The 23,010-nt window shown below is 37.7% G+C and overlaps 3 protein-coding genes across 4 annotated transcripts in view; 1 reads left to right on the forward strand and 2 right to left on the reverse strand.

The window, feature by feature from the left end:
• LOC111344875 (gamma-aminobutyric acid receptor subunit pi) lies at positions 1-10,187 on the forward strand. Of its 2 annotated transcripts, none has more exons than XM_088739031.1 (8): positions 1-818; positions 1,458-1,570; positions 5,084-5,151; positions 6,334-6,545; positions 7,022-7,104; positions 7,419-7,550; positions 8,706-9,079; positions 9,475-10,187. In XM_088739031.1, the coding sequence occupies exons 1-8, from the start codon at positions 733-735 to the stop codon at positions 9,937-9,939; spliced, it is 1,533 nt and encodes a 510-aa protein (XP_088595157.1). In that variant the 5' UTR covers positions 1-732; the 3' UTR covers positions 9,940-10,187. The 2 variants fall into 2 exon arrangements, with proteins under 2 accessions (XP_088595157.1, XP_088595158.1); XM_088739032.1 differs by having other exon boundaries at positions 3-818; positions 7,419-7,541.
• A 278-nt stretch (positions 10,188-10,465) lies between these two features.
• Positions 10,466-17,651, reverse strand: LOC111344877 (serine/threonine-protein kinase STK11). Its single transcript, XM_088739036.1, has 10 exons — positions 17,177-17,651; positions 16,938-17,021; positions 15,860-15,949; positions 15,100-15,166; positions 14,630-14,695; positions 14,334-14,470; positions 13,944-14,071; positions 13,273-13,330; positions 12,664-12,839; positions 10,466-10,875 (listed from the first exon to the last, which is right to left on the reverse strand). The coding sequence occupies exons 1-10, from the start codon at positions 17,512-17,514 to the stop codon at positions 10,781-10,783; spliced, it is 1,239 nt and encodes a 412-aa protein (XP_088595162.1). The 5' UTR covers positions 17,515-17,651; the 3' UTR covers positions 10,466-10,780.
• A 568-nt stretch (positions 17,652-18,219) lies between these two features.
• LOC111344871 (pre-mRNA-splicing factor 38A) overlaps positions 18,220-23,010 on the reverse strand; it is a 7,144-nt gene continuing 2,353 nt past the window's right edge. Inside the window, exons 4-9 of the mRNA XM_022952135.2 lie at positions 22,509-22,594; positions 21,246-21,287; positions 20,971-21,036; positions 20,418-20,518; positions 19,892-19,930; positions 18,220-19,605 (exon numbers count right to left, since the gene is read on the reverse strand). Of these exons, the coding sequence (XP_022807870.1) occupies positions 19,308-19,605; positions 19,892-19,930; positions 20,418-20,518; positions 20,971-21,036; positions 21,246-21,287; positions 22,509-22,594 (632 nt within the window). The 3' untranslated portion in view covers positions 18,220-19,307. The remainder of the gene's footprint in view (positions 19,606-19,891; positions 19,931-20,417; positions 20,519-20,970; positions 21,037-21,245; positions 21,288-22,508; positions 22,595-23,010) is intronic.

The following is a 23,010-nucleotide window of genomic DNA, read 5'->3' on the forward strand; positions in this document are numbered from 1 at the left end:
CGTTGAAATGTTGTATGCGTTTTGCTAAGCCTTTGGCATAACGAGCGCCAAGGAAGTTTATATTGTCTCCTGCATTAAGATGGATAACAGACCACGCACTGAAAAGGAATAGAAAATTAAAACACAAAAACACGAACAAAAAAATGTAGAAGAATAAGGAGAAAGTTAAGTACATTTATCAGCATTTCTGCCTTAAGGCATTTAGAATTCAGTCGAGGATAACGTCAATGGTTATCTCGGCTTTCTAAGACAAGTATGATCTGAATTATGATAAAAGCTGAGGAAAATGATAATTCATTTCAAAGATGATTGACATTTACTGCGTCAAGAGTCGATGCTGTCAGTCAATTATTAGTCAGGTGCATGCTGGGTCTCCTAAAATGGGTGAGTAGTTGTTTTGAAGCCTTCGACGAAAACGTGCTTGCTGTGTGAACGATGACCTTTACACTGAGCTGTAACCGTTAACTTCCGCGATAATGTGAGCCGTCATTTCTTAATTGTTTGCAATGTGTTAATGCTGAGTCTTAATTCAAATAATAGCTTGAACATTGTATCATTAAATGCAGGTGGTTTATTTCGTGCATTAATGAATAAATAATTGATACGAATTGTTAGAATTTTCATTCCAGTCAACTCATTTTCGGCCAACTCACGGTAGTTCGTTGATGAGCCACGTTCAAGCCGAGACTGAGTGGCTGTCAGACTCACTCCGAAATCCCTCAGTTGAGGAAAATGTCCAACAGTTTCATCCCTGTGGCATTTTTCATATTTCAAGTATCTTTTTCGTTTGTTGTGAGCCAAGAAGTCAAGGAAAACAGGTGAGATACTCTGAGAAATTTCCGACAATCGTGAGTGAGTCAAAGTTATTTTCTCGAATTTACTTTTCAAGTAGATTCGAGAAAATAACTTTTAAAAATAAAGTTTTAGGGATTTAACTCGCAGTATTTGAGAAGGATTGATGCTGAAATATTCTACTCATCTGTAAACCAAAGTGTCTTTGAAACGGAATTGAAGATTTAACTCTTTGATTATTGGGAAATTTAGAAGATAATTAAAATTTTTTTCCATGCAAACACCGTAGAATAATCAGTTCTTATACCTCTGCTAAAGTTTCTCTAAAATGAACCGATGGAAATATGAGTTGAGTTGAAAAAATCATAATCATGGTCACAAATAATTCATTAAAAAAGTTATACGTCTGGAGAATGAAATGTAAGTTCATTTTCGAAGCCGATATCACTAATCAATTTTTCGTGCTGACTCTGAATGTAAGTACTTCCTCTCCCGTTGCAGATCACGTATCATGTTAATCACCAGCTTTATCAAACCGTCAACATTAAAGTATTGGATAATTTCCGAGAAATTTAGAACGCAAGCCATTTACACCTCAATAAAGACTTATACTGTGTTTTAAACCACATCAAGTTCCCTTTTTAAATTGTGCGTTAAAATCGTAGATCAAGCGAAGTAGAAGAGCTGTTCAGCAACAGGATTGAGGCGCCCAACAAAACGGACATATTTGCTAAACTCTTCAATGGATACGACAGGAGAGTCAGGCCCAACTACAGAGGTGAGTCTCTTGGTATTAACAGAGGACTTATGTCGCAGATATAGAAATTATTAAACTATTAACCAGGTGATAAGTACCTGTTTTAATGTAGGTCTAAGTTCGTCCTTCCTTCTCTCTTACGTTGGATATCACTGCTCATTGAGGTGTTAGGTCACGACTTTATATATATATATATATATTTATGTATATTTTCTTAACATAAGACTATCCTAAGTGAAACGTTTTTATTAGATTTGTATATTTTTATTATTAAGATTTTCAAACTATTTTAACTATGAATTTTGTTTCTTGTATATTATACACGTAATTTAGTCTTCGGACTGCGAGGTGCTTCTTTTTAATAAACGATTTATCTATCGAAACGATTTATCTATCTTAAACCAACAAATCTGATTGTTCCACGACGCGAGAATTTTCTTGACCTTTTTCATCTAATTCAAATTAAACATTTTAAGGAAAGGCTTTTGAGAGTTTTGATGTGCATGCATAACTGTCTTGATTTACAAAAATTTGTCTCAAAAGTTACCTAGAGGGCTGTCTTCGACCAAGTGTATAGTTACATGACTGACAACGAACTGTTACCTGTGCCTCTGTCTGCCTATAGGAAAGGCACGGAAACAGCGCTACTGAGAGTTGTAAATGATATTTTGTCCAACATGAATAAGAAACGCGTGTCAATTCTTGTGTTGCTTGATCTAAGTGCAGCGTTTGACACCGTCGATCATGCCATGCTGCTACGCCTACTCGAGACCTCATTTAGCATCACGAACACTGCTCTCGTATGGTTCTCATGGTATCTGGACGTTGCCAGCGCGTGTCGGTAAATGGAGAGAGATCGGATTGTTATCCCCTGCCTTTTGGTGTTCCTCAGGGTTCGTGTCTCGGGCCCCCTACTCTTCAGTGCCTATGCCAGCAAGCTGTTCCAGGTTATCAAGCTGTACCTGCCCAACGCACACCCATCCGCTGACGACACTCAGCTTTATCTTACCTTCAACCCAGACAATTCTCTTAGTGAAGCAGAGGCAGTACATTCCATGGAACAGTGTATGCGCGCCATAAGGGCGTGGATACAAGCTGACAAACTGAAACTTAATGAGAACAAAACTGAGGTCATGTTTATCAGAACCCGTCAACAACTTAGCAAAGTCAACCTTGATACTCTGACAGTTAGTGATACTAGTGTTGCTATTGTAAACAAGGCGCGAAATCTCGTTGTTTGGTTTGACTCGCAGCTGAATCAACGTCCACATTACGAAAACATGTAGTCTATCTTTTTGTTCACTATACAAAATAAGACGCATTAGAAAGTACGTTTCGTACAAGAGTGCGCAAACACTAATCTTAGCACTGGTAATCGGACGCCTAGACTAATGTAACAGTCTGCTGCACGGCTTACCAGCCAGTTATGCTAACAAATTGCAACGAGCCTTCAAAACGCTGCCGTAAGGCTCATCTCCAATACCATGCGTCTTGATCCTATTACTCATGTTTTGATATACTTGCATTGGCCACCAGTTAAATATCGTAATGTTTAAATTGGTTGTATACACATTGAAAGCTTTACATGGTAGTGCTCCATCATATATTTATCAAGTAATTAGACTAAAGCCACGGTCAAATTATAACCTGCGATCAAATACAAAACACTTACTGCTCGATCTGCCCAACAAGACCAGGAAGACAACAGGAGTCAAGGCGTTCTTTGCAGCCTCGCCGACCCTGTGGAACGCCCTTCCAAACGAGTTGAGAACTTTGGGGAGTCTCAAAACTTTTATGGCACGGCTAAAAACTCATTATTTTAAATTAGCTTTTAATTTATGACCTATGGTATTTTCGCATAAATTTTTGTATAGAAAGGTTAAACTCCACACACACTCTGTGTATGGAGTTTAACTGATGAGTGGATCAACTTTTGTTGGTCTACGAAACAGGCTGTATTAAAATCCATATGTGCGTCACTTGAGTAGTCCATTTGCTACTATATATATATATATATATATATATATATATATATATATAACTGCAGACAGAACTGTTTCGGCGTTCTGGGCCTCATCAGTGCAGTGCAGATGCTAGGATGGAGGAGAACCAAGAGGGTCACCCCAAACGACCCATCATTTGCGGTATCGTCTAAGCCATGCCAGAGTGCTCAAACTAGAATAAACTAGTGAGCATGCGCAATTGCAACAGCAATGACTCATCCTGGGTAGAGTGCTCAATTTGGACATGAAAGCAAAGCTTTGTATGCCAAGGAGCTATATATTATATTTAACAATTATTCGCCGAAGGTGAGGTGAATATCGTCGAATAATCCCCGAGACGAAGTCGAGGGGATTTTCGCCAATATTCACCGAACCTGAGGCGAATAACTGTTTTAGTATAATTTCAGAGCTGAGCAACAGAGAAATTTCTAAAACCATAACATTTTTGTAACATTTATTAACATTTTATTTTACCATTTTATATAAACCGCGCGGAGAGGTTTATATAGCGTCATATGAGGAACCGCTCGACCAATCAGATTGCTGGAAACTCTTTGCTCAGCTCTGAAATTATACTAAATATATATATATATATATATATATATAAAGTGTGACTTGATTTTCGTAGAACAGTGCTCAATACATAGAAGTAGAGCGAAGTATATATTGTGGGAGGAAAAAGACAAGTAAACTACAAGTTCATCCCTACAAGCCTGTTTCGTGGTCGCCCACTCCGTTACACGCAAAGACAACAATACGACAGAAACGTACATCGGACTCACAGAGAATGACTTCAAAACAAGATACAGAAACCACACCGCATCATTCCGCCACGCTAAACACAGAAACTCTACCGAACTCAGCAAGCACATCTGGACCCTCAAAGACAACAACATCGATCACTTTATTTCCTGGCGGATTCTCTCATCGCACTCACCGTACAACAGCTCAAGTAAAAGATGTAACCTCTGCCTCAAAGAAAAATTCCTAATCATCTGCCGGCCCGAACTATCAACACTAAACAAACGTAATGAACTCGTGTCTTCTTGCCGCCACAGAAACAAAGCCCTTCTACGCAACAACTAAACTGTCAATTTCGCGCTGCATAAATTAGACTAGTTAGATCATGCAAATTATATTGTATATAAGCAATGGTAAAGTTTATTATCATTAAATCCCCTGATGAGTGGGCGACCACGAAACAGGCTTGTAGGGATGAACTTGTAGTTTACTTGTCTTTTTCCTCCCACGATATATATATTATATATATATTATTTTTATCTGGTATCCATTTATTAACTACTTAGATAAGATGTGATTTTTTATCTAGTTCATTATAATATTATAAGCATATTATAAGCCTTGTAATGTAAAGCACATAAGATCATATGCCCATGTATTCATGTATTTTGCGCTATATAAATGATAAAGTTATTATTATGATACAAAATTTGAAGCATACTTAGGATTTTAATTTGAAAGTTTGACAGCAGCTTTAAACTTATCTTTCTTTTCCACTGCTTTTTTTCAGAGAAACCAGTCCAAGTTTTACTCTATGCTGTCATTGACTCTTTTCACGATATCAGAGAAGATCAAATGGTATCGTTGTAAAAACATCTTTTTCTCTCTTCACAAATATTCAATAAGTATGACATGAGTACGAAATAGATTTTTTTCGTATGGAACTTTTGTATATAATTTCCTAAAAATGTGCTTTTATTAGGGTTATTTCTCAGTCAAACAAAAGCAGTATTTCCTATAGAACTGAGAGGGGTTTAGGTATCAGATAGAGCGCATTTCGAATAATGGTCGTTAGAAGAAAACCAGAGAAATACCATCAGCCAATCAAAACTAAGGTGAACATGGAAAGGATTCAAAGCCAGCAGACTGCTTGAGGCGCAAGAAAACTGAAACGCTAGCGACCGAGTTGCTATTGATTTAAATATAGAGGTAAGACCGATACAACGTAGATAAGTAAATTTTAAGACGGAGCACTATATTTCGGCTGGCCAAACCAGCCTTCTTCAGATGCAGTGGGAATTAACAGAGACCCCAGTTCTCTGTTAATTCCCACTGCACCTGAAGAAGGCCGGTTTGGCCAGCCGAAATATAGTGCTCCGTCTTAAAATTTACTTATCTACGTTGTATCGGTCTTGCCTCTATATTTATATTTCATATTCGTTATTTTGGGCCGATCAGATCATCGCTGATCCAACGCACAAGAGTAGGAGTATCGTCCAAGGTTGCCTGCTGAACATTTCACATTGATTTAAAGCAGTTTTCACATGAGTAACATAAAGCCAAAACTGATATCATCCCATCGACCAATCGGAATGAATGTTTACGTCATCTTTAGCCAATGAGAGCTCAAAGTGAAAACAAGCGAACTGCTAGAAGCGCGGGAAAACGTAAATGACTAGGTTGCGATTGTTTTATGTTTTCATCTGATTGGTGGAGAGCATAGTGCAAATTTTCTGCGCCATTCACAAAGCAAAGTTAAGTGAAACCAAAGAAAATCACAGAATATTTACGACACTCAATTGAAAATTGCTCTGATTTTGCATATGATTGGTTGAGAGGATCTCTCGAGTCTTTTTCAACCAATTACTGAGCGAAGTAAAAGTGAAGGCTGGGAGTGACTTTCGGCACTGGATTGAAAATTATTCTGGAGTTGGATCAGTACTATGTAGGGAATACATTAACTATCATTGTAAAGGAATGACTGAAGGACCCTAACATATTCTACTCCTAACTCATTACCTTCTATCATTGTTTCAAAAGGAATATAACGTTGAGTTAGTATTGAAAGAAACCTGGAAGGACCCAAGACTTGCATATGGCAACGCAACGTGGTTTATCAGAATTAAGAATGAATTGTTGGAGAAATTGTGGTATCCTGATACAATGATTGAGAACGCCAGAAAACACGAGGTTGACGATAAAACGAGGACAGTATATCTGTTTGGTGATGGGACGATATTTTTCTCGGAGTGGTTTGTATGATTGAGTTATCATTAGATTGTATTTTCACTCTTTAGTTTAGTATGGCCATAATACTGATGAAGATGATGGTCGTAGGTGACGATAATTGTGGTTGTTACTTTACACCCTTTACGCCATAACATTAGTATGCATGGCTCCATACTGTCTTCTAGACATTACCTAAGGCGTTGAAAAGAAGAAGTAGCGATATATTCCTTTGTTCCCTTGTCCTTAATGTGTGATTCAGGGGGGGGGGATGTTACAAGTAGAAATTAGATGCTGGTCACTCTTAGTCGAACTAGACTCAGGATTTTCAGATGGCCACATGCTGTCATATGCCGAGAGAATAGGAAAAACATTTTTAGCTGTTGGGGCTCAGCAACTCGTTCAGAAACGTAACAAGTTCCCCATACTACATTCTTTGTGTCACAAAGGAATTATGTTTAAAATACTTTCAGTTCGTTTTTCATTTTATTCAATTTTCAAGGATCAAGGCAACTTTAACAAGTCATATGGACTTTACGAAATATCCAATGGATGTTCAGACGTTGAGAATACAGTTGGCTGCTTGTATGTATATAAACATTTTGTTCAATAATGCGTCCAAGAAGTGATTCTCTTACTTTAATTCTTTGTAAAAAAAAAAAAAAAAAAAGATAAAAGAGAGATAAAGCTCCTTAAAATGAAGTATGACTTCTTATAAAGACATTTTTATTCAAATGTTCTTCCATTGGCTCCATTTTAAATATCACTAATATACAACCAGCAAGGCAAGTACTTCTTGAGGAAACACTTAGTTGACTACTTCTCCGATCGCACTAAAACAATGTTGTATCCGTAAAGATAAGAGTATTTATTTTTCTTGGTGATTGTATCTCTCTCAGACAGTTACGATGATAATCAAGTTATGTATAGATGGATAAAAGTTTCACTGAAGGAACATGACATGACAGAGTTTTACGTGGAAAAACAAATCATCAGATTGGAACCGACGTCATTTATTACAGGTAGTTCAGGTATTTATTGCTTATTCATTATTTAATAATATACATGAAAAAAGTTCTCTGTTCTGATTGGTTAAGATAAATGCAGTTTTCAGGTAATTCAGTGCAGAAGAGAGTTAATTCAGTGCAGAAGAGGGTTGATTCAGTGCAAAGAAAGTAACAAACCAGACATTCTGATTGGTCAGAATGATCGGTCAATGTCAATGTCAAGGTCAATGTCACTTGCAGGATTTGAATAAATTAATTTTGCACGTGATGCACGGGCTTTTCTTCTGCATAATTATAACAAGCTACCTCGTATTTTTTCATGTATATTATTAATACATAATCACATGATTTTTCTCGTGGAATTTGGAATAAATAAGCACTCGCCCTACTGGCTCATGCAATTTTGTTAGTCTTTGAAAACATTTACTCGTGCTTATTTATTCCAAATTGCACTCGAAATCATGTGATTACCTATACATATTTGACAAGACAAGACTGGAAATTTGTGCAAGGTAGTTATTGAGTATAATGATTTTGATACTGATAATTACAAGAGAAGTGACAACGGCAAAGGCAATACTAATGGTGATGGTAGTGATAAATGTTGTGGTAATGATAACGATGAGGATAACGATATCGATGATAATGATAGTGATAAAGACTTTTTCCACAATTGGCAGTAATGTCGCAGTCTGATTGGCCAATTTTCCGCAGTTGATAAGAATACAGATAACGCCAACGATGCTCGCGTCAACGTGTCCCGCAATGGTCACACGCTGAAAAAATTGTTTTATTTGATGTCGATGCTGTGGTAAAAACAATTCGACCTTGTGAGTCCACAACATTTTGACCACTGTGTTGACATATATCGTTGTCGGTAAAAGTAAAGACTACGTTAAAGTACTGTCGATTTGTGACGGTGATGATGATTGCAATGATAATGACGATGTTACTGGTAATGAAAATGATAATGATAACGATAGCAATGGTAATGGCAGTCTTAATAGTAACTTTATCATTCAATAAAGTAACGAAATGTCTTGGCCTGGCCAAAGAAATTAAGCGCATCTCTGATGCACAGATCGTTTTAGCGTTCAGCGGACAACTGTCTAAAAAACAGTATAGATACTTTTGGCAGATGAAATAATGAAAATTACTGGGTTGTTTTGGACTTTGTAGGAACACATACAGCAGCTGTGGCCGAGTTTAAGATAAAACGTCGCTTACAGCACTTCATCGTCGGCCTTTACATCCCTTGTATTGCATGCACAGTGGCCTCTTGGATCCAGTTTTGGATGGATCAAGCAGCCGTTGGTGACAGAGCAGGCCTGGGAATAGCAGCAATGTTGACGGAGATCTTTCTACTGGAGTTTAGTAATCAAGGGATGCCTAAAGTCAGTTACATGAAAGTTGCTGAGTGGTACCTTATCGTGTCATTCGTGTTCATCTTCTTAGCTCTGGTTGAGTCTGCAGTGGTGTACAAGGCCAGTCTGTGGTCACTCCTGAAAAAGAACAGGAATGAGATGTCGGAAAAAGAGCTTCGCAGAGATAAGGTAATTTGGTCCGATAGCAGATCCAGGGAGAGGGTCTGGGGGTATGGCCCACCCCTGGGGTCGATGGGTCTCACTGATTCATATTTTGGTGGTTGATTTTTCTTCAATTCGTACCCAGTCTTCGTTCATTCGTTCGTTTGTTGCATCATCATCATTCAAATATTTCGTAATTTAACTAATTTTTTTTCCAGTTTTTACCTATGTATGCGGCTTCTCATGCAATCAGAAATGCCAGGCTCTGGAAATCTGAAGGAGTTTTATTTCAGTTCTATCTCCCATCTCATCTATCGTTGAAGTCCTTGAACAGGATATTTCTTGATTTCCCATCTTACGAGAGAAAGTATGCAAATAATTGACAATTTCCCATACCAATGTCTCAGAACTCTTTTCTTCAGAGTCATACTTCACAGACACCACCAGGAAATGAATTTTACAAAGAAACCGAAATTCAGAAACCCGAAGCACTGACGTCTTCTAGATCACCAAGGATGTTAGGACACAATACTCTCAGCTTTGACCAAACAGTGAATAAATCATCGGAGCACATTTTTCCTGAAGAGAGATGCGAAATTCACAAACCCGAAGCACTGACATCTTCCACAACACTAAAGATGTTAAGATACAATACTCTCAGTTTTGACCAAACAGTAAATAAATCATCGGAGCACATTTTTCTTGAAGAGAGAAGCGAAGGGACAGATCCCCCTAAAATCTCGACTATTGCAACTGGAACTGAAGCCAGGGAAAACTGGGGCCTCGCGATAGACCGGGGGGCGCGTGTATTTTTTCCGTTCTCTTACATCATCTTCACAGTGTTGTATTTTGTTGTGATGTTAAAGTCCGATGGAGAATCCAAATAGAAGTTCCAGTCGTTTGAATCTCCAATCACCCAAATAGCGAAACAATAAAATCAAAGACTTGTAAAATGTAACTTTAGATTATTTACAGCTAAAACTACTTCTAGTCAGTTCAGTTCTCTTAAATTTCAATCTCACCGGATTTCAAAGGTTTCAGCTTAGATGTATTAGTTAAATAAGGTTGAGAGCAACACTACAATTTTAAATGGTTTTTATTTGTCATTAAATAAAAAATATCAGATATTTTGAAATTATGTTTCTGGAGGTTGTCTGACAAGAAGTTAAGGTTAGAGTCAGGTGAGTTTCAGGAGAAACTTGAGTACTTTTTATAGATCAGTTTCAATCCTTTGATTGGCACCTAATTTCTCCTTACAATATCATCCCTTAATTGCACAGTGAGGTCATCAAGCTCTTAATTGTTGAATGTGAGATATGGGATTTGAGATAGGGGATAGGGATTTGGCCGGGATGCGGGATACAGCATTTGGGATTTTGGATTTGGAATTCAAAAAAATCGGCAGAAGTCAAGTCTGTATCAATACACTATTGTTTTATTTAATCACACAAGCTGTTAGACTTCACCTACACCAGACTGCAGAAATTGAAAGATGCTTCAAATGTAAATGTACAAAAATCCATGCTGCCTTATGGCCAATTATTGTAACAATGTTGATTATGTACAATTCAAAAAACGCAAGAAAATGTTTTAAATGGTTTACATCAAACCACTTTCAGAGAATCACAAGTCTTCCAAGTGAAATAAATGCAGTAAAATTAATTATTAATATGATTCATAACTTGAAGGACTGAATTATCATCCATGTGTAAAAGATTTATGTATGTTTTACTGCGCTTTGCATGATCCAAGACTTGGTCTTTTCAGGATGGATTTTCTTTTGCTTGGAGTGGTGGGTGATTTGACACTATCTAATGAGTCATCTGTTGGGGAAAAAAAGGCAAAAAAAAACCACATAATCAATAATAACCTTACTTTCAATGTGCGTGTTCCTAAAATTGACAGATACAGTGATTAACATGTAACTTCTCCCTATAATACCCACCATTATCCAGCAAACAGATAATACTCAGAATTAGCAGGTTAAAGTTTTTATCTCGATCTAGCATCAAATTCTCACAACTAATTTACAAGGAAATATGTAGCAGCTAAAGGGGAGGATTAACAATCAGATCTTGGAAGTTAAAGGTTAACAATGCGATGTAAGAAGATCTATGATTTTGCCAGATCAATGTCAGTATAATTATGAGAAACTACATACCTACTCCTCCCTAATCCAAAATTACCCCTAATTTGTTATCAGTTGACTGTTGCTGTGAGTTGGGAGAGGAGTAGGTGGGCAGTTTGTCAGATACTGAAATTGATTCATTTGACCATCCATACTGTGTAGTCACGGCACCTCACCTTCACTTGTCTTCACGCCTTTTGAACATTGTTTTCCATTTTCAGTTGTCCATGTATATTTATTTCATTAGGTTCGTCAGTCATTTTTGGTTACGTCACATTTCATATTTTCATGTTCATTTTTTATGCATTGTTTCTATTGTTTGGTATAGTTTCTTTGCCGTAGTTTTCTTGTCGCCATTGTCATTATGTTTTAGTCATCGTAGTCGCCACATAATCTTGTAAGTTTCGTTATTTTGTCTGTCATTTTGCCTGTTTTATTTGTATTTTGTTTTGCTTTCCTGTTCTGTATATTTAACTCGTTTATGTACATTTGCCTTTAGTGAATCGCGAGTAAAAGTGCGAATCTCTCTGGTTTGTGGATTTCAACTACATATTGTTCATGATGACAGACCAGTAAGGCAACTTGTAACATTAATCTGGCACTCACATCAGATTTTGATAGGAGAGAGGTAGTACATTTCCTTAACCCTTTAACCCCCCCAAGAGTGACTAAAATCTGATTTCTCCTTACAATATCACCCCTGAATCAATTATTAAGGTCATGAGAATAATGGAAATGATCAAAAACTAAGCACCTCCCGGTTAGCTCAATGGATAGAGTGCTAGACTGATGTGCGGGAGGTCAAAGGTTCAAGCCCTGACCAGACCAACACTCAAGGTCTTAAAATAATTGAGAAGAATATGCTGCCTTTCTATAACATCAAGAAATGGTTTAGATATTCTAGTCTTCTCGGATAGGGACGAATAAATGGGGGTCCCATCTCCTGCAGGGTTAGGGGTAGGACATGTTAATTTCCCACACATGAGATTACTGTGTGATGGATGTCCTCCCTTGGGGTGGGATGGGTGGGTTGTTGTCTTGTGTTTCATACATGAGCCTCTGGCTCAGGCAATATGGGTAACCAAGCCCCACGTAAAGACATTACACTTTGATTACGATTGATTACTATTACAACTAAAGAAGTTCTTGATTGTTAACCAAATACTCCTCAAGTGTCAGCAACTTTGGATAGTTAGATCAAACAGTATGGAGAATATGTATACTGGACCGTGTTGTTCAGAGCTGGGCTAAGATAACCCAGGGTTGGTGTGAAATTTGATTTCAGATCTGAGAGCTGTAAAAGAAAATTCAGCTTAATTCTACTTGTCTACAATTTGATGATTGAATGTTCTAAAAAGAATTAGAAAAATTGTCCCAAAATGGCTTTTGAACAGAGAAACATAGAAACCTGGGTTAAAATTTAATTCTGGGCTAGTGCTAATTGGCCTTCAAACAACTAGGCCCTGGATACTTGTTCACTAACCTGCAGAGTAAGATTCATCAAATTGACTGTGTGCTTGATGATCTTCCTCATCCAGAGTTGGATTGTGCAGATCATCTAGATAGGGAACAACACTCATGCTGCGTAACATGTCACCTTCCACAATTGGTGGGATGGGAACTCTGTGCTTTGTTTTCCAGTGATTTTTGCACACCCATCTGATTTCATGATGAAAAAAAAAAATGGAATAAAATTAGGAAACTTATTGCCAGGATCTTCACAGCTACATTTAGGACTGACAAATGAAAAGAATAACTCCTCATAACAGATTAAAACAAACAGTTTGGGACAGTGGCATGAATTTTCTCAACAAATCACAAGGTGAAGAAATGCAAAACCAATGGAATCCTAGATTCCTTTTGACACTCAATTGCAAATCACACAAATTAAAAGGGCATTCACAAATCAAACCATAATCTCTGCTGAAATGCAATTCCTTGGTAGATGGCATTTTCTGTTCTTTCAACAGCCACAGTCAGCTCTTAAACTAACTAAAGACAATGTATCTTTATTTTACACCATTTCCCCTACAATATGTAATTTCATCACAATAAAAGCACTGATGCCATACTTCCTTTGATTTACTATTACCTGTGTTGTCGTATCTGCTGAATGGTAAATCTGATCCAAGGATTTGCATTCAGCATCCCTAAGAAAAAAATGTACATTTTAATCAACAAAAATATGTTTTGAGTTGTTATGGACAACAAAATTGAGACATCATAATAATAAGGTATATCAGGAGTGAGTGAACCCATATTTCACAGGCTCATAGCCTGCAGTGCAGCCATTTTTGCTTTTGTTAAGGTGAGTTAATATTACAAGTTTGCAATTGTTTATTGACCTGGCAATGTTTGATTTAGAGTTAAACTAAATGGTGCGGAGGAGAGATACTGAAGGTCAGGAAAGGTTTGATTTCTATTGCCCCACATTCTTTCCTCTCTTTCCTCCTGAATGTTGCTTATCCGCCTGGTACAAATTTCTTTCTCTCCCCAACATTTTCACTGGCAGCTATAATTTTCATCAAGAAAATACTGAGCACCTTCCTGGTCTGCAGGCTAATGACATGTACATTGCAGCTCAAAGTAAAATATCCTCAAGTGGAGTAGCTCAATGCTCTAAGCCCCTAAACAAGATTACAATTCCTTCCTTTTATCTTACAATGCTGTGCTTGCTAAACAGCCAAAAGCTTGTTGCATGTATATTGGGCAACATTAAATCTGCAAGATGACCAATTGCAATGTCAACATTCCTGGTTGTACCTCTTAGAAGATCAGCTAACAAATCATCCACTTCTTCAGGGACTGTAAATTCTCCTTTACCAATATTTTCAAACAATTTATAAATATTTTCCCCTTCAAATGGGTATTTTCCAGTGGTAATGTTGAACCTGAGTAACACAGAAATTATATTATGGTCATATTTTTGCAATAATCTCTCAGGGCACTTAAACAATGTAAACTCGATGAAGCTAGACTCTTAACTGATTTCTTCATCACAAATAATAATAGTACTTTTAACATTTAATCAAAGCTACACCAATATGTAATGCTTCAACACAATATACAGTCAAGCATTTAATTAATAACAGAGCCAAATGTTGCAAAACCAATGCAATTTCAGATTTATAATCAACACATAATCCCACTTACAGTGTTACTCCAGCTGCCCATATATCAACTTTAAACCCAGAGAATGTCTCCAATCCATTGGCAATCTCTGGTGGCTGAAAAGCTGGAGATCCCTGACTTGTCCTGCAAGTGTCATCAACTGCAAATGGACTCAACCTCTACAAGAACATAAAACATGGAGCAACTGTTCTCAGACAACAAATCTACAAATTGTTCAGAAATATTTGAAATACCTACTTACCACATTACCGGTGAAATTATTGGTTAAATAATTACAAGTAATTCTACAGACTCTATTCCTACAGCAATTTACAAACCTCTGCAACTCCAAAGTCTGATATCTTTAATGTCCCATCAGTTGCTAAAAGTAAATTACCTGGCTTGATATGTAGTACAAAATTAAGGGGAATAACTTAGCCAGTATGGAAGTAGTTAGCGAGTACTATTCATATTTGTGCAGACTGGCCATTTTTCATTTCACAAAATTAAACTAGTGGTTTCTGAGTGGTTAACACTAACAATTATTCACCTCAGTTTCTGTGAAAGTTGTGGATACCTACCTTACTGCTTCATGGCTCAGTAAATAATCACCACTCTTCACCTCCACTTTGTTGAATAATTGTTTTATTAAAATTGTACAAAATCTAATGTTTCTCTTTTTTTTGGTTAACTGTAATTTCAATCTGGGACCATGTTATGAATTAGAAAAAAACTTGAGCTAAAGGCATATCATATTTTGAATATCAAACAACTTACTAATACAATCAAAATGATTGCTTTGTTAAAGGATATCTTTATGGATAATTCTTTGACTGTGTAAATACTCAAGACCATTCAACAATTGAGTGAAATACCTAGAAAATACAATAAGGAAGTCAAATTTAGTTTCTAATAGAGGACTAAGGATAGACTTTCAACAATGTGTGAATTTATAATAATATCCACTGGTTTTCTTTATTTTTCATTTAACTTTGCCTAATTATCTTAGGCAGGGAGTCCACTACAGCCTTAGCCAATTGCAGTGGATCCTGCATCTGACAAGACCAGACCCCCCCCAATTCCCAGTAAACAGGCCAGACCACGTCACAGTAATCTCGTGAGTGGGTTCTTTAATGTCCCCTGCCTAACCAAATTAACTAATTAATAGAAGCAGGAGACAGGACCCGTGGTTTATTCGTCCTTATCCGAGAAGACTCGAATGTCTATCCACATCTTGATGTAATTATAGAAAGGTAGCACATTCTCCTCAGTTATTTTAAGACCTTGAGTGTTGGTCTGGCTGAGGCTCGAACCCTTGACCTCCCACACAACAGTCCGGTGCTCTAACCAATTGAGCTAACTGGGAGGTGGTTATTCTTTAGGTTCCACCCCAGCAGGGTTGTAAGTGTGTAACCTCAAAAGTACCCATGTGCTTTAACGGGTGATCAACAGCCAAAAATCCAGCGAGCTTTTTATCCAGTGAGTTTAGCTGGCAGCTGATACCTTGCAACAACCCTGCAGCAGTCCATGTTGTTAGCTATTTTTATTACTTCTTGTTGCATACTTACCCATGGGCCTGCCAAATGGGAAACTTATGTTCTTCAATGCTTTCCAACATCTCTTGTAGTTCTCCCACACAATATTCCATAATCATATACCTTTATGAAAAGTCTGTTAAGGTTTTAATCAGAGGATTGCTCAGTTCTTTTGCTACATTGAATCAACATTGACAAGTGTATTATTTGCAAGTATTTTTTTTCCCACCAATTGTAATTTAATGTTTGCCAAGTTTACATTTTGATCAAACAAAAGATATAATTTGTATCTTATTTGTTAGAGGATCATAGTATATTTTAATGCTATCTGGAATAAAAATAAAGAAATGAGAAATTCAAACCAATGTGAGCTACATGACAACATTAAGTTAACCTTGGAAATTTTAGTGAAAAAAGAAAAATGCTTCAGCATTCCTAATTACATTAATTTTAAACAAACGTGATTATCAGTTTTGTCACATCTGTCAGAAGGTTTACACAATCAAATTTACATTTCTGGGGTTAAAGATGAAAATAAGAGCTCAATAGACCCTTCCCCCCCAAATTAAAAAAAAAAGTGTTGATCAAAATAAAATGTTCTTATGGTTTATAAGAAATGTATATGTATATTAAGTTCTACATTATCATGACTTACAAAACAAAAATAATTTCCTATTTCATTACATTCTTGGAGGTCTCACATGTCTCGCATTGTATTAATTTGCATGTTCACATATTCCCACTGCTTATGTGACAAAATCCTGTATCCTGTAATCAAGTTTAATGTCTTTGCGTGGGGCATGGTTGCCCATATTTCCCGAGCCAGAGGCTCATAAATCGCAAGACAACACCCACCCATCCCACCCCAGGGGAGGACATCCATCACACAGTAATCTCGTGCGTGGAAAATTACAAAAAAAAAAACAAAACAAACAATAACAAAATAACAAAACCAATCAAATACAAGATCTAAAGGTACTGTATCAAAGCATTGTATAGTTGTCACTGATGGTAAATAGCGTAAAACAATAAATGTATATTAGATTTCCGCGGAAAACGCCGGTGGATAAATGTGCGAAATGTAACGGTTCAGTTTTTACGTAAAGGATACATTTTTTGCTTTTGTTCGTCGTAAATCACATCATACAGTTTAATGACATTTGGGTGGCATAGCCGTTTCAGCAACTGAATTTCTCTGTCGATGAACGAAGTTTCAAAGATATAGGATTACAATCTTGTTTATTACAATTGAATCTGGCAATTATGATATGATTTCACACTTAAAATCAGCGAAACAATCTTTTGACGAAGCTTCTTCAGTAAAGTAAACAGACCAAGAATAAGTATCACCTTTGAACATTTTGTTCTCCATTTGGAATTCTTCTTAGTTTTCGTCGCTTCATGATTTTCACTGCACAACGTCGAAGATTTTCACTGTCGAGCATTTCCTTCACCTTGCCGTAAGATCCCTCACCAAGAGCATCTCCCATTAAATACTTTCCTATAAACTTAGCTCTCTTCCTTCGAGGTTGATAAATAATCTGATCGGAGTCAACCCGATGAAAGAAAATGTTTGGATCTTCATCACCAAGAAACGCAGGGCTGTCGATGTTGTCGTAAAGTCCATCCTCGTTTCCGATCACAAACAGTCGCTGGACACCATTCTCTACGACCATACTGTCCACCATTTGAAGGCATTGGTCTCCACGACCAAAATAGCAGCTACTTCATGATGCTCGTCTACAAATTCTTAAGACGTTACGGTACATATTATCCACGACGTCCGCCATTTTGCTTGCATCGTGACGTCAGAGGAAATAGTGATGTCACACGTTCCTGACGTTGGAACTTCCGGGAGGCAAAGCCAAACCTATCGATCGTCGAGAAGTTTCCTCGGCCATTTCGTTGAAATTTATTTTCGGAGCGAAACCGTATGGCAGTGTTTCCAATCCATTCCCTACAAGAAAAATGTAGGCAAGTTCTACGGAATTTAGACAATTAGACAGAATCTTTATGGAGCTCCCTTGCTCTGAACAACAAGGGAATGGTGTTGTTCTCCAGACGGTAATATTTTTAAAGGTCGTTTATGTGGTTTTTATCTCTTCTCGATAACAAGCTTTGGCTAGACTTAATCAAAAACATTTGAATTTTTCGTTTTTCGCTTGCTATCATCACCCGCTAGTGTTTGTAGAAAGTGGATGATATGCCAGTCACGGGGAGGTAATGATGGTGATGATTTTCTCGTGCAATCATTTTCAAAATGATTGTCATAACGTCTAACACTCAACGGTCATTTTAACACTTAAACGCATACGAGTGACTGGCATCTTATTTCTTTCTACACCATCACCTCTGAATTCTACCATATGTTCTGCAAATTGTAATCAAGCATCTTTACGGTAAACAAATATGAACAAAGCTTTTATTTTGTTACAACAGACACGTGGAAAGGTAGCAAAAAACACTTGTCGTTGCTGCAGAACGCGAGGAATCAAATAAAGTACGTTAGAGCTCAGTTACTTCCATAATTCTTTACCTTGAAAATTTGGATTTTGCTGAGAGGTTAGAGTTATAAATTTGAAAAATAAACGGATAACTTTATTTTCGCTTGGTCAATTCTTCAAAACAGGCTGCCCCGAATATGGCGAACGGCGTAGTCCTGGGGCAGAGGAGGAATGGTGATTCCACGAGGTCCACGTCCGGCGTAGAATCACATCTAAGGGTGCTTGTTATAAACCGCAGGCTCAGACAGTTAAAAGAAAAACCAGACACTTCTTTCGAGAGTTTCCGGATAGTTCAAACTAACAAAAGCGATGCGAGTCTGCGTTCGAGTCAAGCACTGAAAACTTCACATGCTTGGTGTAGATCAAAATATCTTTCAAGGTGAAATTGAGTGGTAAACGAAATTCATCTCTCGCGTATCTCTACTTATACCTAACTATTCACACAAGCACAGAATCCCGGCTGCCGGCCGAAATAAATGTCCAAAGAAAAATCCGACATGGTGATAAAGCTTGTAACCTACAGGGTACTTGGTTGTAGTAATGAGAGAGCCTTTGGTGGATAAATCTTTTTATAACATAACCAAAGTAAAGCGCGCGCTCTTATTGGTCAATTTAGCGTCCCCCATTTGCCCATGAGTGTACGCTGCTGACGTGAGCAAATGGAAAGACTATTTTTCCGCGCGCGCTTGTTTTTTCTGGTCACGTAAGATTTGTTAAATAAAAGGGAACTCTTTAGCTACAATGTATCAATGTTATGTTATAAAACAAATGGTAAACACCACAGCGTGCACTATTGAGTTATGGATGCACTTAGGAGGTTTGCTAAGCACTCAAGAAGCTAGAGCCGCTCTCGGCTATCGCCTCGAGCGACTCTAACGCTTCTTTCGTGCTTAGCAACCTCCCGCGTGCATCCATAACTCAATAGTGTACGCTGTGGGGTTTACCATTTGTTAACGTGTCCACAAATAGGAATCACTTCAAGGCTTGAGCGGTTTGAGTCCGAGCTTGGCTCTGAGTTCATTTGCTTCTTTAATTTCCAGCTCTTCTTTGCTCATCCCTGCGCCGTCATTATCTTTATCCTTTTTCTTGTCCGATTTGTCGGATTTCTCTGATTTCTTCGACTTTTTCGACGACGATTTCTCCGGTGACTTCGATCGAGACTTAGATCGGTGACGCCGACGATGTGGCGATCGCGAGCGAGAACGCGACCTTGAATGGCGACGATGAGGCGAACGACTACGACTTCTGTGTCCACGTCTTCTATGAGGGGAAGCACTGAGAACAGGAAGATAAGATAAACCTTAACTTATTTCCTCGACAACTTAAAAAACTCATAGGCGAAAGTGCACTCACAACTGACTTTCAACGCCGATTCGCTTGGTGAAAGACTGCTACTGAAGTCGAATTGCTTCAGTCTGAGATAAATTTTGCTAAAGGAGAAGTCCACGCAAGGCTTAGTATTTGACTCTTGCAGTAAAATGACAACAGCAATGCCAAGAACGGATATAATTCTAAATAGAGATTCACATCCTGAGTGACATTCAAAATATAAATAGCTTACCTCCGGCGCCGACGGCGAGGAGATCTGGAACGACTCCGTCTGAAGGAAGACAAATAAACGACTAGTGATGCCTCTATGAAGTATTTTGATTCTAGAGTTATGCCATGATTACTAAAGCACAAAGGAAGCTGTGTATCTATGGCAGTTAAACCTTTGGCTTCCAAGATCTCATTCACAATTCTCCTCACTATCTGTAATACAATCCTTGTGTTTTTCAGTTTAGAGAATTTTATATTGGATCAATCAATAATCCCCTTCTTAATATTTTTCTGTATTCTCATCACTTGTCTGTCTGATGCTGTATTGATACAGTAAGGAGAAATTCTGTTTTGGTCACTCCTGGGAGTAAAAGGGTTAACTAAGGTGAAGGGCGTCCAGGAGTGGGTTTTGGAGACCCGTCTAGGCCTCCCTCTTGTTGAGGTTTTCCCTATTAAGGAAATTTTCTCCGTCGCAACAATCTGTAGATGTCTGTCGCTCTCCAAGACTGGGCAAAAGATGATTGATAATCACTATTTACAACACGTACCTGTGATGTGCAGGTGATCGGCTGCGTTTTCGGTTCCTGTCGTGATCACGATGCGAACGTCTTGGCGAATGACTCCGACTTCTACTTCGGCGACGCGGGGACTAATTGAAGAATGAGAGGAAATTTGAATGAGTTCAAGTCTAAGTTGGGCTCCCAAGATAAAACAAACTTGTAAAAGCAGTGCAAAGTAATCCAAGTCACTTATGCACCTATAAATGGTTTGCACGGCCAAGGATGAAGGGAGAGGGAGACATGGGCTACTCATGGAAAATTGACCGAGAGTACCCCCCTGAGCAGGGATTTTAACATTTATGCACTAACTTCAAGTTGGGAATTTGAACTGGCCGCCATTTTGATGGACTGAGCTAACTGGAAGTGAGCTAAAGCACAGCCCTGCACCTATTAATCCTTCTCTGAGAAAATGAGCTTATGTCTTATACAAAGGCTGTATTCATTTACAGACATACAGTTTAAGTGATCAAAGGATTTTTAAAGACAAGCATGTGGAGTACAGTGGTTTATTGGGCCATTTATAATCACATAACCAATCTACCTGTTTTTCTTCTTCCTCATCAGACTCTGATTCAACATCTTCCAAATCATCATCAATAAGGCTACGCTGCAAACCAAAAAGCAAAAACCTAAATAACAAACAGGACTGCTTGACATCCCAATGATAAAAATTCTGTTCACTGAATCCCTGAATCCTTTTGTTCAAAGAAAAACATTAGCAAAAATGTTTATCTAAATACTCCAAAAATGAATCAATCTTCCTAAACAACATTTTTTCACTTCCAGCAATGTATAATGGGTTGTCTGTTTTCTTACCCTTGGTTCAAGCTGATTGGTGTTTTCTAACACTTGGCGTTTCTGAAAAGAATGGATTGAAATCATGAAAATTATTACAACCTGATTGTCTATTAAAAAGCAGCGCTCCGAGCTGCGACCATTTTGGTCACCATGGTGAGTGAAAAAAATATTTGGTAACTGAAATTCTGGCAAAAGTCGCCAATTGGCGACCAACAGATTAAAAGAGAAACTTACTTGAAAAATTATGAACAATATGACAAATTTAATCAACTCAGCTGACTCTGTTTACTTGGTGACCTCTGCAGCTCAAAATCGCAAATTCGATTAATTTGAAGGGGCAATTGGCAATGTTACACAGTCTCAGCAGCTTTGTAATGTTGAAATAAATCGTTTTTGCTATTAGACAGTCTCTTCCTTTTCTTTCTCTCCCTTTTTTTTTTTGGGGGGGGGGGGGGGAAGCGACTGAATTTCATTTATGGTGACCATCTTACAATTGAAGGTTGCCAAATGGGGACTTTTTGAAAAATTGAGCTTGGAGCGCTGAAAAGAGGAAAAAATCAAGCATAACTCACCAGGATATAAAAGGCCTTAAGCAAAAACATCAGCTCAATTTTATTGCCATTTTTTTAAAGTACTCCAAAGGTGGAAACCTTTTGTTTACCAGTGGTAAACTTTCTTTGTTTTCATGACAATGAGAAACAGAGATTTTTTGTTTCTCATGAATTAAAGAAGGTCGCTAGGGGAGTGGAGATTTTTTCCACTAAAAAAAAAAATGCAAACCTAGCCAAAAAAAGGTTCTGAACCATGTTTGCTCACTGAAACAAACCTCATTAACAATATTGAAAACATTTGAAAAGCTCTCAAATTCACAAAAACAACAAGTGACTCTTTTACCCTGAGCCTCTCAATTGTTACCTTAAATGCTCAAGATTGCAGCAAACACATTTAGTTAATTTGGTAATATCAACTATGTTGAAATTGTAAATTGGCCACCGTAAAGAGTTAAAAAGCTGACATTTCGAGTGTTAACCCTTTGTCAGAGCGAGTTTTTAACTCTTTACAGTGGCCAATTTACAATTTCAACCTAGCTGATATTACCAAATTACTTTGTTACCCTCACCTACACAGCACCACAGTTTCTTTAGAAACTTACCCCTTTATACATTTTAGTTAACACCAGTAAGATGTAAATCAGTAAATATTGTTCCTGTTATCTGTCTTTGTCCAATGTGATGCACAAAATTGTATAGTCATTTTTTTTTCACAATAGAATATTCTCACCTGAATGCGAGGGAGAATAACATCACATGCCCTGTCCTCTCTAAGTAATTCATCAATGAACTCATCCATGTGGGAAAGCTCCATTTCTGTGCAAGAGAGAATATCATTCCACATAGTATAAGAGAAATAGAGGATATTACATAGCCGCGCGGGGATACAAATTTTATCTCCAAGTGCTGAAAGTATCTCTCACTCATTCGCTGCACTCACTCGTGAGAGATACTTTCAGCACGAGAAGATAAAATTTGTATCCCCAAGCGGCCATGTAATGTTCTGTTTATTATATAGATACTGATGAAATTTCCACATAAAAGACAACTTTTTTTATTCATTTTCGAAACAGCAATTGGGTAATTATGTTGGTAACCATGGCCACACCAATATCCTCACACGTGAAAGATAAAAATAGTATCTTCACTGTGCGCAGTGAAGATATGATTTTTTAGTAAAAGGAGAAATTCTGGTATTTCATCAGTATCTATATAATAAATTCAAATAAACG

The sequence above is a fragment of the Stylophora pistillata genome, chromosome 11 (genome assembly GCF_964205215.1).
Source record: "Stylophora pistillata chromosome 11, jaStyPist1.2, whole genome shotgun sequence".
Classification (NCBI taxonomy): domain Eukaryota; kingdom Metazoa; phylum Cnidaria; class Anthozoa; order Scleractinia; family Pocilloporidae; genus Stylophora; species Stylophora pistillata.